A 14,130-nucleotide genomic window follows, 5' to 3' on the forward strand; every position below is an offset into this window, starting at 1 on the left:
CCGCACAAGCCGAGGGCTGGCTTGACGGGATGGAAAACCCGACAGCCACTGAACTCCCTCCTGTGTCCGAGACTCGAGAGTCTGAAAACTAGGGAAGCTGGGCCGCCTCGTCGGGGAGCACAGAAATCGGAAGCACTGGCCCAGGACGGCTTCCTCCTCGGTGGCAAACTCCAGCCGGGTGCTCTGGGCTACTCTGCTCCAAATGCCCGTCAGCGATCGACTCCTCAAGAGCCCCGGACATCGCTGGAGTGCAGCGGGGCTGGGGTTTGAACTGAAGAAAGCTGACTGGGGGTGGGGGGGGGCCGTGTTCTTGATTACGCCGCCGCCCCGCCCCTAGGCCGTCGGAGTACGATCTAGTGCTTTCCTGGGGTTTTCGGAACATAGCACCATAAACTAGGAGACTTCAGACAATAGAAATTTAGTCTCTTGGGGTGCTGGAGGCCAGGATCTTGAAATGAAGGCAGAGCCACACTGCCCCCCCACAGCCTCCAGGGGAGGGTCCCTCCTCGCCTCTCCAGCTTTGGGTGGCCCCAGGTGCTCCCTGGCTTATGGGCGCATGTCGTACCCATCTCTGCCTCTCCTCCGCGCCCCTCTTTTTCATAGCACATTGGCTTAAGGCCCACCCAATGCACTGTGGCCTCGTCTTAACTCGACTGCCTCTGCAAAGGCCCTATACCCCAAAACCATCACATTCCCTGATACCGAAGGTTAGCACCTCACTTTTGGGAACACGGTTCAACCCACCACCTATGTGGTATCAGATTAGAAGCACCTGCAAGTGCTGACTCAGGCTTGCGGTGATGTTCCGGAAGAAAATGACCAAAGCAGACTGCTCCCCCCTGCTCTGTCTGCCCCATTTCCATTGACCGCAGGATCCTCCCCACTGTCCCTGTGACTCGCTCAGCGCCGTGATGGGCACAGATACTGCTTGTCACAGAGCCAGGAGCCACGCCTTGAAGGCAGCCACGATCCAGCCACCCTCCAGCCGATCCAGCCACCCTCCAGCCGAGCCCAGTGTGGATCTGCCTGTTTCATCGGACTCCTGTCCGCCTGCTTCCTGAGCTCCTCAGACCATCCGCCTGCCCCCTTCCGCTCCCCACCCAGCTCCCCCCAGCTCCCCCGACCCCGACAAACACCTCTCCTTTTAACTTGCAGAAAGTCACTTTCCTGGCACACAGGGATGCACGTTATTCGGGGCCACAGTCTCTCTCTGCTCACAAACAAATGAGATCCCTTATTTCCCTTTCACAGATGAGGAGGCTCCGTGCAGGGAGGGTACTGAAGGGCCTTACACTTCTGCCCATTTCAGGAAGATGGAAACTGCTGGGTTGGGAGGAGCGCTTGTTTCAAAGGCACTAGAGTGAAGTGGCAATGCTTGTGTCACTTGTTGAAAAACAGCTCTGGAGACCATAAATGTAATTCAGTATTTGAATGACAACCTCTTACAAGGGTAGCGCAGTGGTTTCTGTAAATTCTCCAAACGCTACCCTTAAAACATTAGCGATCAAAGTCACTGGGGCACCGGGGCGGCTCAGCAGTGGAGCATCTGCCTCGGCTCAGGTCGTGACCCCGGGGTCCCGGGATCGAGTCCTGCATCGGGCTCCCTGCGTGGAGCCTGCTTCTCCCTCTGCCTGTGTCTCTGCCTCTTTCTCTGTTTGTCTCATGAATAAGTAAATAAAGTCTATTTTTAAAAAAAGTCACCAAACATTGCCAATCACCCTAACAGTATACGGGATTTCTAAATATCCAAGTAGAAAAACAGCTGGTAAGCGCACAACTGAATCAGCCTGGGGGCAACAGTCTTCGTTTTATTTTTACTCTCTGTATTTCGAGTAATCATGATAATCAGAAAATCAGCTAATAAATATGAAGGATCAGAATAAAGAGTCTCTCATCACTGTGTAAGCCGAGAAATGGACCCTGCGCTGTGATGACTGTGGTCCCGCCCTCGGAAGACACACCCCGGCCGGTTCCCTCCATTTCCCGCGCCCTCCCCGCAGTGCAGGGACCGAGGCCCGGGCCGAGGAGGGGGCAGGAGGCCGCGTGCTCGTGCTCGGGGTGAGGGTCTGGCCCGGTCTGGGTCCTGCTGCCTTCAGCGGGGCGGCGCGAGGCTGCGCTCCGGGGGCTCCGGGGGCTCCGGGGCCGGGCGGGGCGGGGCAGGCCCGAGCACCCGAGCACCCGAGCACCCGAGCACCCGAGCACCCGAGCACCCGAGCACCCGAGCACCCGAGCACCCGAGCACCCCGCACTGTCTCCGAAGTCCGCTTCCCGGGCTGGGAGCAGGACCCGCTCCCCCAAGCGGCGCTGCGGCCTCCGCGGCGACCCCCACACCCGGTCCAGGGCAGTGAGCGGCGCTCGCCAGGCCTCCCTCCCGGGCAGCGTCCTAGGGCCGCGGGGGGGGCGGGGGTGCCGGCCTGGGGACGCAGGGGAGGGGGGCGGAGGGGAGGGGGGAGGGGGAGGGGGCGGAGGGCGCGGGGGGTGCACGGCCGCGGGCTCGGGCCCCCCCTGGCTCCCCGCGCCCTTAGGGGCCCTGCGCGCGCCGCCCCCTGCACCCCCCCCGGCCGCCGGGCGGAACCGCCTCCCCCCCAGCCTCTCACCTGCGCGCCACCCTCAGCGCCGCCCAGCAGGTACTTCGGGGCGCGCGAACCCGAGGCCCCGGGGTCCCCTCCCGGGGAGCCGTCCTGGCTGGCCACGGGGCGGGCCTGCGTCGGGACCCCCGTCCTCCGCCTCCGCCCCCCGGGACCCCCTGTGCCCCCCTGACCCCCCCGCGCCCAGACCTCCCCGCCAGGCCGCAGCCCCGCCCCGCGCCCCCGCCCCCTCCCGGCCCTCTGTCCCCGCCTCCCCGCCAAGCCCCGTGCCCCCGCGTGTCCCAGTGTCCCGCGCGCTCTCGCCGCGTCGCCCTCGGCCACCAGCCTCGCGAGCCCCGGGCTGACCCCCGCGCGGCCGCGGCCCGGCCCCGCCCCCGCAGCCCCCGGCCCCGCCCCCGGCCCCGCCCCCGGCCCCGCCCCCGCAGCCTCCGGGCCCCGCCCCCGCGCGTCCCACGCACACACGCACGGCGCGGGCCCGAGCACGCCGGCAGCGCGCATGCGCACATCGGGCCCCGCGCTTTTCGGAGGCTGCAGGTCGGCAGGGCGGCGGGGCTGGGCGCGGGGCGCGGGCGCGGGCGCGGGGCGGGGGGCGCCGAGGGCACAGGACGGGGCGGGGCGGCGAGCGGATGGGGACGCGGGGCTGTCCAGGCGGGCTCCCGGCGCCCGCGGTTTGCGGAGGGTCCCTGGGGCGGGGCGCCCACTGCGGGGCGGGAGCCGGTGACCTGGGGCACGGGGACGCCCTCCCGGGGCTGCGGTGACCTCGGGCCGTGGTGACCTAGGGGCTGCGGTGACCTGGGGGCTGCAGTGGCCTGGGGGCTGCGGTGACCTGGGGGCTGCAGTGACCTGGGGGCCACGGTGACCTGGGGGCTGCAGTGACCTGGGGGCCACGGTGACCTGGGGGCCGCAGTGACCTGGGGGCCGCCGTGACCTCGGGCCGCGGTGACCTGGGGGCCACGGTGACCTGGGGGCTGCAGTGACCTGGGGGCCACGGTGACCTGGGGGCCGCAGTGACCTGGGGGCCGCCGTGACCTCGGGCCGCGGTGACCTGGGGGCCGCAGTGACCTGGGGGCCGCCGTGACCTCGGGCCGCGGTGACCTGGGGGCTGCAGTGACCTGGGGGCCGCCGTGACCTCGGGCCGCGGTGACCTGGGGGCCGCGGTGACCTGGGGCTGCAGTGACCTCGGGCTGCGGTGACCTAGGGGCCACGGTGGCCTGGGGCTGCAGTGACCTGGGGGCTGCAGTGGCCTGGGGGCCACGGTGACCTGGGGGCTGCGGTGACCTGGGGGCCGCAGTGACCTGGGGGCCACGGTGACCTAGGGGCTGCAGTGACCTGGGGGCCGCCGTGACCTCGGGCCGCGGTGACCTGGGGGCCGCGGTGACCTGGGGGCCGCCGTGACCTCGGGCCGCGGTGACCTGGGGGCCGCAGTGACCTGGGGGCCGCCGTGACCTCGGGCCGCGGTGACCTGGGGGCCACGGTGACCTGGGGGCTGCAGTGACCTGGGGGCCACGGTGACCTGGGGGCCGCAGTGACCTGGGGGCCGCAGTGACCTGGGGGCCGCCGTGACCTCGGGCCGCGGTGACCTGGGGGCCGCGGTGACCTGGGGGCCGCCGTGACCTCGGGCCGCGGTGACCTGGGGGCTGCAGTGACCTGGGGGCCGCCGTGACCTCGGGCCGCGGTGACCTGGGGGCCGCGGTGACCTGGGGCTGCAGTGACCTCGGGCTGCAGTGACCTAGGGGCCACGGTGGCCTGGGGCTGCAGTGACCTGGGGGCTGCAGTGGCCTGGGGGCCACGGTGACCTGGGGGCCGCGGTGACCTGGGGGCCGCAGTGACCTGGGGGCCACGGTGACCTGGGGGCTGCAGTGACCTGGGGGCCGCCGTGACCTCGGGCCGCGGTGACCTGGGGGCCGCGGTGACCTGGGGCACGGGGACGCTCTCCGCGGGGCCGCGGGGCAGGTGTTGGGCTGCTGGTGCGCACATGGGGGGGGCAGACGAGTCGGCAGGAAGTAGACGGCAGGTGCACTTCCAAGGAAAGGGTGAAGGTGGAAAGGAAAGGAGGGTGGCGGAGAGCTGAGCCTGGGGGGTGTCCCAGCATCGCGGGGGAGGGGGTGGGGTAGGGGGAGGGAGGAGGAGGAGGGCCTTCCTCCCCATGAGGAAGGTGGTGCCTGCTTCCAGGTCACCTCCCAGTTCCTGGGTTCCAGGACTGCCCCCGAGAGTCTTAGAAGCTAACATGGTGGAGCGGAAAGGAGGGCGAACGGTTGTCAGAAGTCAGGTGTACTTTTGACTCGTTTCTTTTTTATGTTTATTTTTTAAATTCATTTATTCATGAGAGACACAGAGAGAGGCAGAGACCCAGGCAGAGGGAGAAGCAGGCTCCATGCGGGGAGCCGGACCTGGGACTCGATCTCCGGACCCTGGGGTAACATCCTGGGTTGAAGGCAGGCGCTAAACCGCTGAGCTCCCCAGGCTGCCCCTTTGACTCGTGTAATTCAGCTTTATCACTTAAAGCAAAGGAGAACCTTCCTGGGCCCTTCGTTTTTTGTCTCCTTATGGGAGGCACGGCTATATTACACATGTACTAAAAGAACTTACAGATTGCTGATTCACAGGCAATTTGGGAGGTAGATTTTATTTTATTTTATTTTATTTTATTTTATTTTATTTATTTTATTTTATTATTCATTTTAAAATATTTCATTCATTTATTCATGAGAGACACAGAGACAGAGAGAGAGGCAGAGACACAGGCAGAAGGAGAAGCAGGCTCCCTGCAGGGAGCCCGATGTGGGACTTGATCCTGGGTCTCCAGGATCACGCCCTTGGTGGAAGGTGACGCTAACCACTGAGCCACTGGGCTGCCCAGGAGGTAGATCTTAAAGTACACGAGTTCTTGGTTTCTGCAACATCCTTTATCACAGTACTCCCAGGAAACTTGGGACATTTTCTTACGCATCCTTTTGTGGATCAAGAGGTACAGTCCATACATCCAGCAATATGATCACAATCACCTAAAATTCTGGTAAAATAATTCAATGTAATGTAAGGAAGCTTATAAAAAGAAGTTGAGAGAAGGACCCTAAACTAAAAGCACCATGGTAGCAGACTGTTGAGACCTAGTGTTTATACTTGGGCAGATTTGTTTTCATGTTTCATTCATAATGACAGTTTCATTTTTTAAAAGATTTTATTTATTTATTCATAAGAGACAGGCAGAGACACAGGGGGAAAAGCAGGTCCCGTGCGGGGGGCAGGATGCAGGACTCGATCCCAGAACCCTGGGGTCACGCCCTGAGCTGAAGGCAACCGCTGAGCCACCCAGGTGTCCCAGTTTCACTTTTTAATACTTCACGTGACACTGGAAAATCGTGAAATTGTGGGGCATCCTGTTTTCAGTGCTGCTTGATGAGTAAGCCCTTGAAAACATCACCTGTACGGTGGTCGCTGATGTTCATGATCCCCGCCCTGTGGCCTTTGCTGGCAGCACCCAGGAGGGTCTCGTGCATGCCCACAGTCTGGATTGTGTGAACGGGCAAGTGTGAGATCTGGCGCTGCTGCTTGTTGGCTCCGTGACCTCCGGGGAACTCTCAGCCTTGGTTCGTACGTTTGTGTAACAGGCCCGAGAATGGTACTTTCCACAGTGTGTTCGTGCTCATTGTTTGACTCGATCCTTAATGGTGATTTCTCTCACTTTGCAGATCAAACTGAGGGCCCGGTGCTAGCGGCTTGGCTGACGTCATTCGTCTGGTTCTTCTGAGACGGAGCTGAAACCCCAGGCTTGGTGTGTTGCTGATTAATTTGAAACCCTTTCCATCTAAACCTTACGCATGTTTTCTGCACGTGCAGGGAAAATGACATAACTAAAACCATTCGCCCCATCACAAAGCATTACTAATCGAGTCTCTGTCTTGAATGCTTGAGCTCGGTGATTATCTAGCCTTTCCCTTAGAAGTGCTCCGTCCTTCCACACGAGAAGTCTAGCACGCCTCCCTGCCGACGAGCAGAGGTACGAGAAGCACGCTCACAGTATCGCGTCTTTGTTTTAAATTCTTCTTGCTCCTGATGTTTTCATTTTTGTCGTTTGTCAGAGCACCTCCGGCATGCAGGCTTCCAGCAGCGGGTCCGTGCACCTGAGCGAGTGGCAGAAGAATTACTTTGCAATTACATCTGGCACGTGTACCGCAGGACAGAAGGCGGACGCGTACCGGGCACAGATATTACGCATTCAGTATGCATGGGCAAACGCCGAGATGTCCCCGGCCTGCGCCACCAGCCTGTTCAGAAGATACGCAGAGAGATATTCTGCAGTTATTGATTCTGACAATGTTGAGACTGGCTTGAATAACTACGCGGAAAGCATTTTAACCTTAGCAAGGTCTCAGCAAACCGACAGTGACAGGTGGCAGTCTGGATTGTCAATAAATAATGTTTTCAAAATGAGTAATGTGCAGGAGATGATGCAAGCTGGCAAGAAATCCAGAGACTCTCTGTTGGCACCTGCTGATGCATCGGTTGTCATCCATCAAGAGGCTGTTGTCCTCGATCCCCCTAAATTGAGTGTGTGTGGGGGTTCTGGGGAGGGCCGCCCGTTAACTAACTCAGCGCATGATACCACCAGGACCCTGGACATCCCAGAGGACAGCCCTCCAAAGTGCCCTCAGAGTGCCCTGCCGCCTGCGCTGCCCAACACCGGTAAGACCTGTCCCACGTCCTTAACACCACTGGGTGACTTTGCCACCGCAAAGATCCACGCCACTCCGTTATTTGGAAACGTCCGGAAGCACAGTAACAGCTCTCCGAAAGCCAACGTAGGACTAAATGTGTTCTCGTCTAATCAGTCTTGTTTGCCTTCCATCTGCGAAGGTCCACGGGAGAGGAGAGCTTTTTATGGTTCTGGCACCATTGATGCCCTTTCTGCCCCAATGGTGAATAAGGCTTTCAGTAAAACGGGAGATAACGGCCAAAGAGAAGAGGGTAGCTTGCCTACTTTTAAGACTGCAAAAGAACAATTATGGGTGGATCAGCAAAAGAAGTACCAGCAAGCCCAGCGAGCATCCGGGTCCTCGTACGGCGGCGTGAAGAAGTCTCTGGGAGCCAGCAGGTCCCGAGGGATATTTGGGAAGTTTGTTCCTCCTCTCCCTAAGCAAGATGGGGGAGATCAGAATGGGGGAGTGCAGTATAAGCCGTACAGCCCGGGACCCGCAGAGCCGGCACATCCCGTTGATGAGCGTCTGAAGAACTTGGAGCCAAAGATGATTGAACTTATCATGAATGAGATCATGGATCACGGCCCGCCAGTCAACTGGGAAGATATCGCAGGAGTAGAATTTGCCAAAGCCACGATAAAGGAGATAGTCGTGTGGCCCATGATGAGGCCAGACATCTTTACTGGCCTGCGAGGACCCCCTAAAGGAATTCTGCTCTTTGGGCCCCCCGGGACCGGGAAGACTCTGATTGGCAAGTGCATCGCGAGCCAGTCTGGGGCGACGTTCTTCAGTATCTCCGCTTCTTCTTTGACTTCTAAATGGGTGGGTGAGGGGGAGAAAATGGTCCGTGCACTGTTTGCTGTGGCAAGGTGTCAGCAGCCAGCTGTCATATTCATTGATGAAATCGATTCCCTGTTGTCTCAACGAGGAGATGGCGAGCACGAATCTTCTAGAAGGATAAAAACCGAATTCCTAGTTCAGTTAGATGGAGCAACCACGTCCTCTGAAGATCGTATTCTAGTGGTGGGAGCGACCAATCGGCCCCAAGAAATTGATGAGGCCGCCCGGAGAAGGCTGGTGAAAAGGCTTTATATTCCCCTCCCGGAAGCTTCGGCCAGGAGACAGATCGTGATTAACCTGATGTCCAAGGAGCAGTGCTGCCTCAGTGAGGAGGAAATCGCACTGGTTGTACGTCAGTCCGACGGGTTCTCGGGAGCCGACATGACACAGCTTTGCAGAGAGGCGTCTCTCGGGCCTATTCGCAGCCTGCAGACTGCTGACATCGCCACCATAGCTCCCGAGCAAGTTCGACCCATAGCTTATGTGGACTTTGAGAACGCGTTTAGAACCGTGCGGCCTAGTGTGTCTCCTAAAGACCTAGAGCTTTACGAGAACTGGAACAGGACTTTTGGCTGTGGGAAGTAAAGGGACACACGGGACACTTGAAATTTAGAGATGGCATCTTTGGGACGCAGCCTCTCCCGCTTTTTTAGCCTGGGAAACTGGGAATTTATTAGTCGTGCTTTTAGTGTCTATTTTGAATTCTACACCTCAAATAGAATAGCGTAACAGGAGCTCAGATTTTACAGTCGATTGACTTAGCCTGTGTGGATGGAAGCTTTAGTGTTCGTCCAGATGTTCCCTGATTGCGAGCCTCTTTGTACAAAATGTGAAGGAACGTTTTCTTTGGTTTCAAAGTGGTCTTTCTTTTCAAGATGTACAATATGATGAATAGTGAGCTCAGGTTGAAACCAGAAAATCTCCTGTGTGCGTGAGGTGGCATCTGATGGGCACACGTCTTCCGTTGAAGACAAGGTGTCTCCTGAAGCCCACGTAACCCTTCGTGTTGGCCGGTGTCGTGGTGTATGTGGGACGCAGCTTTGCTCACTGCTGTTGAGTAGGTCTCAGATCTCCCCAGACCCTGGGATCAAAGTGCCAGTGTTTTGTTCTGGTTGTGACCGCTTCAGAGGTAGCCGGGCGCAGTCTAATAATCAGAGACGTAGCCGCAGAATCAGAGGGTGAAGAATGCCGTGTTTTTGCAGGGAGTAGGTGATGTTGGAAATTAATACGTTATTTGACCATACTTCACAGCCCGTGGCATCGGTCTCTCAAAAATAAACGTTTTCAGATTTTTATAAGGACCATTTTATTTTATAAGGTAATGGATGTCCATTGTAGAAATATTGGGGAATAGAAATGAACAGCAAGAAGAGAGTAAAAACCACCGTCATCCCTCCACTTTGGGGAACACAGTGGCATTTCTTCCAGGGGTTTTGCACAGGACCGAGGCTGCACTGCGTTCCCCTTTGTAGCCTGCGTTTTTCTTTCTGTCCTCATCACGTTCCTTGTGACCGTGCTCTTTGACAACATCTTCCCTTAGGATCCCGTCGTGCAGATGGACTATAATGAGCCACTCCTCTCCTGGGAGCATTTAGCACATTTAGCATGTTCAGCTTTTCTTCATTGTACACAAAAACACGTTGAATGCCTTAGTGATTGTTTAAGAAAATAAATACACATTTCTTGAGTAAAATTCTTGCATTAAAGATCATGCACAATTTTTGTTTTTGTTTTTTTTCATGCACAATTTTAAGGCCTTTGGCCTGAATTGTCCCCTGGCAAAGTCGAGCGCGTATAGAATTCCCATCACGCTGAGCCACGGGTCCAGACGGCGGTCCAGGTGCTGAGAGCAGGGCGGTGAACAGCACAGCTGGGTCTTCCGTAGGCGACATTCAAGGCCTAAGGTTTTCTCTTGACTGTGCTATCGGAGACCAGGAATTTGGTACTTTTAATAGGGGAGTTTAGACTGTTGTTTTAATTTTTATTCTTGGCTCGCTTTTTTTTTTTTTTTTTTTTTTTGTGCTCCTTTAAAAGCTTTGTTTATACAACTGTCCTTTTTTTTAAAAAAAAGATTATTTATTCATGATAGACATAGAGAGGCAGAGACACAGGCAGAGGGAGAAGCAGGCTCCATGCAGGGAGCCCGATGTGGGACTCGATCCCGGGACTCCAGGATCGTGCCCTGGGCGGAAGGCAGGCACCAAACCGCTGAGCCACCCAGGGATCCCCACAACTGTCCATTTTTCCCTTTGAAACATGTCATTGTCTTATTAGAATTTGGATGTTAAACTTGTCTCTAGTTTTTTAGTCAAATCTTAAAGTCATAAAGCATTTCACACATTCTTTGTGTCATTTCATTTCTGCGTAAAGAGCATTTCTACAGGAAGCCTTGGATTCCTAGGTATTGCCGCCCCGGAATTTCTGCGATTGCTTCCCCGACACTAGCTCTCTTCCACGTCACGCACGCCTTGCCTGCTGCGGTCACGGCAGCTGACCAGATCGTCAGCAATTGCCCGGGAGCTGTTTGTGTCTTACCCTGTAGCTTGGGCTCCGTGGTTACTGAGGGTTTTTCTCTGGGCAGCCGCTCCTGCCGGCCCCAACACCCCACTCCGTGGGTCACCAGCCTCAGGGCCACGTCCCCGTGGGGGGAATTCAGTTTATGTCCAAGAGGAAATACCCAGTGGCTTCGCTCAGCTCTTGGGTCAGGCCGAGCCACATCTCTCGGGCTGTGAACTCGCTTTCCCAGAGCCCGGTCTGTGCTGTTCAAGTGGGAATCCGACCCTGAAGCAAGGGGACGGAGGGTGTGTTGAAGCTGGAACGGCAGTTGGAGCTGGGGAGTCACCTTGAGGCTGTTTCTGCCTTCTGCTGCGTGGAAGCCTCCTTTCTCTTGGCCTTCTGCCATTCAGAGTAGGTTTCTGAGGCCTTTGGGTATAGAAACTTCCAGAAACTGGACGAGGTTGCTTTGTATCTGCACATGATGATTAGATACGAAAATCTGGGATTGAATTCTCTGCTGAGCATTTTGTTGGGGCTGCACTGTCTGCACCACCGCGTCCCTAGGGAAGTGGGCTCTCACCTGGCTTGTGTCTTTGGGGGATCCGTTCCTTCACGGAAACACGTACTTCATACCGACGCAGGGACCTCGCCTGTGTATTCATGCCTGAAGGCGTTGGTAGGGATGCAGTATTAGGATCTGCAACATCAGTCCTTTCGAAGTGTCTGTATCCTACATCCAATTTCATGTGATGCGTATTCGGGAGCTTGTGTTCTAGTCTGCGGTCTTCTCCCATTTTGAAATTCTAATGCATTTTCTCAGTTCTAAACTCTGGTAAAGTCCACCTCCACGCTCACCCCGCACGAGGGGCGTCCCGGTGAGGCGCCTGGGCTTTGGAGCCGGCGGGCCGCGGTCGGAGTCGGGCTCCACGGGCCGCGGACGTGTTCAGCCTCGCTTCTCACACGAGGATGTCCACGCCCGCCGCCTGGAGAGCGAGGGTGAGCGGCCTGGTTCGGGATGGCTCGGACGCCTCGACGTCCTGCTGCCTCGACTGCCGTCGCTGCTCTGCGGGATCGTTCTCCCTGCAGCCGCTTTATGTGGCTGTGTGCTCCGGCTGGTTCTGTTGAATATTTGTGACGCTTGTCTTCCATCACAGGGCCTGTGTCATCTAGGCTTATGCAGGAAGTCTAATTAAAAGGAGTATCTTTTAGTTTTGTTTGTCTTCAGAACATTTTAATAGATCCCAGGTTATGCCTTTCCACTCATTCCTCCTCACATCTTATGCATCAGTCTCCAGAATCACTCCCCAGTGTTTTCAAGGGACATTTTGAAACCCACCTCCGGAGATCTGATCGGAAGACATAATTCTCTCCAGCTCCATGGCAAAAGGGCAGGTCAGACAAGGGCAATTTTTGTTTTAAGTTTTTATTTAAATTCTTAAATTCCAGTAGTTAAGATGCAGTGTGCTGTTAGTCTCAGGTGTACAAGATAGTGATCCAGTATTTCCCTGCAACCGCCTGTGCTGGTCATGACAGGTGCACCCCTGAGTCCCCATCACCTGCTCCCCCCATCCCCTGCCCCCTCCCATCTGGTGACCAGCAGTGTGTAGAGAAGAGTTTCTTCCTTGGTTTGTCTCTCTCTCTCTCTTAAAGATACATTTTTTAAAAAAGATTTTATTTATGCATGAGAGATGCAGAGAGAGAGAGAAAGGCAAAGACACAGGCAGAGGGAGAAGCAGGCTCCATGCAGGGAGCCCGACGGGGGACTCCATCCTGGGTCTCCAGGGTCACGCCCTGGGCAGAAGGCAGATGCTCAACCGCTGAGCCCCCCAGGGATCCCAAAGATACATTTTTTAACTCCACAGATTCCCGGCTCTTGACCTCAAATCTGGAGTTGGTGGTGAGCAGGCCAGTGGGACAGCTATTTAAAGTCTGCCCCAGCTGTCTGGCCGAAGGAGGGCATTTTAGGAGAATAGATGAGTCACCACTTCTAACCCTTGTCCTTAAACTTATCCGTGGGCTTTATAAAACAGCGGTGGTGACTGAGTGTGCACCACTTGTGATCCGCCCTCGGGCGACGTCTTCCTTCACCCTGAGTCTGAATGCTGTAGTAGATAATCCTTAAGACACACTCAGATTTGCTATTCTGTTACCAGTTACCAAGTATTTATCAATCGGACAAGTGCTTACAGAGCACCAGGTGCTGGGCGCTACGCTAAGTACAAAAAAAAAAAAAAAAAATTGTATTTCTATGTTCCCTGTAAACGTCATGATGGAAACCGGGAGGGGGCGCCGGGTGGTACAGTTTCGGTTTAGCATCCGACTCTTGGTTTCGGCTCAGAGGTGATCTCAGGGTCGTGAGATCGAGCCCTGCTTCAGCTCCAGGCTCAGCAGAGTCTCCTTGAGATTCTCTCTCCCTCTCCCTCTGCCCCTCCCGCTCATGCTCACTTGCTCTCTCTCTCTCTCTCTGTCTCTCTCTAAGTAAAATAGATCTTAAGAAAAAAGAAGCTAGGAAGACACGAAAGGAGAGCTTTGGTGAGGAGTCCAGTCAGCATAATGTACCACTGAATATATGAATGACGTAAGAAAAGGGGGAAATTAAAAAAATCAGGAATTCCACATAGGGCAGCACTTCAGCTGTGGTTAAGGATGTAGCGGATCCTGGATGCTTCGCAGCAGCCAGCTTGGGAGTCTTGGCAACCTGCAAGGTACCTGTGACCGGTGGGGCCTGCCCAGGCCGAGAAGGCCCTGGAGGTCTCCTAATCCACTCTTCCCAGACAGTTAGAGTGACTTGGGCTAAAAATGGGAGGCTCCTCTTGCTGGGACGTGGCCAGAGCAAACAGCCCTCCGAACAGGGCCTGTGCTCACCTCCACCTGGGCAGGGCGACAAGCACGCAGCCCCGGAGAGGGCCTTGTCCTCGTGGTCCTGTCCTTTGGGGGCAGGATTGCTCCTTGCGTCTGTATCTCATATGTGCTGTCGTCTTGCCCCTAAAATGCTCCTGGGAAAACCTGCCCCAGCCTTTTTTTCTCTCCCGGAACAAGATAGCAGGTTCGTAAGAAAAGGTGTAATATGGAGCTTTTCATCTTAAAATAACGGACGAGGCCACACGTCAACCTTTTCCACCTCCATGTGCAGGACCTTCACTGACAGGAGGAAGTCAGGCTGATTCCAGGGCAGTGGTGCGGGGCAGGGGGGCCGCCGTTCTCAAACACGCCACCACTTATGGTGCTTCCAGAAGTTACAGGGCAAAGGCGTTGGTGGGGACCCCTGGGCTGAGAGCAGCGGTCCAACAAGGGCCGGGGCCGGGGGAGCAGCTGAGGCTGGCTTCCTGGTGACACGGAGCGGCGGGCGAGAGGAGTTCCCTGAGTCGGAGCGTGACGGACGGTGGGCCTGTCTCCTGTGGGCGGTGGCAGGTCAGTCCCGGGTGCCGGGCCAGCTAACGCTCGGGCGGTTGGGGGCTGCCTGCCTGCTGACCCCTCACTTTGTGACCTGCTGCCTCCTCCCCGCA

General features: G+C 56.7%; 1 protein-coding gene across 6 annotated transcripts; it reads left to right on the forward strand.

The window, feature by feature from the left end:
• The first annotated feature begins 1,987 nt into the window (after window positions 1-1,987).
• FIGNL1 (fidgetin like 1) lies at window positions 1,988-9,846 on the forward strand. 6 transcript variants are annotated; one of them, XM_072760114.1, is made up of 3 exons: window positions 1,988-2,058; window positions 6,281-6,363; window positions 6,671-9,846. In XM_072760114.1, exon 3 carries the CDS (start codon window positions 6,683-6,685, stop codon window positions 8,711-8,713), a length of 2,031 nt encoding a protein of 676 aa, XP_072616215.1. In that variant the 5' UTR covers window positions 1,988-2,058; window positions 6,281-6,363; window positions 6,671-6,682; the 3' UTR covers window positions 8,714-9,846. The 6 variants fall into 6 exon arrangements, with proteins under 6 accessions (XP_072616215.1, XP_072616217.1, XP_072616214.1 ...); XM_072760116.1 differs by having other exon boundaries at window positions 2,002-2,058; window positions 6,281-6,588; XM_072760113.1 differs by lacking the exon at window positions 1,988-2,058 and adding an exon at window positions 3,045-3,122 and having other exon boundaries at window positions 6,281-6,588.
• Window positions 9,847-14,130: the final 4,284 nt, after the last annotated feature.

This window comes from Vulpes vulpes, chromosome 5 (assembly GCF_048418805.1).
Source record: "Vulpes vulpes isolate BD-2025 chromosome 5, VulVul3, whole genome shotgun sequence".
NCBI lineage: Eukaryota > Metazoa > Chordata > Mammalia > Carnivora > Canidae > Vulpes > Vulpes vulpes.

Coding starts and splice junctions, on each gene's coding strand:
- FIGNL1 (XM_072760114.1), top strand. CDS start 6,683: ATGCAGGCTTCCAGCAGCGGGTCCGTGCACCTGAGCGAGTGGCAGAAG.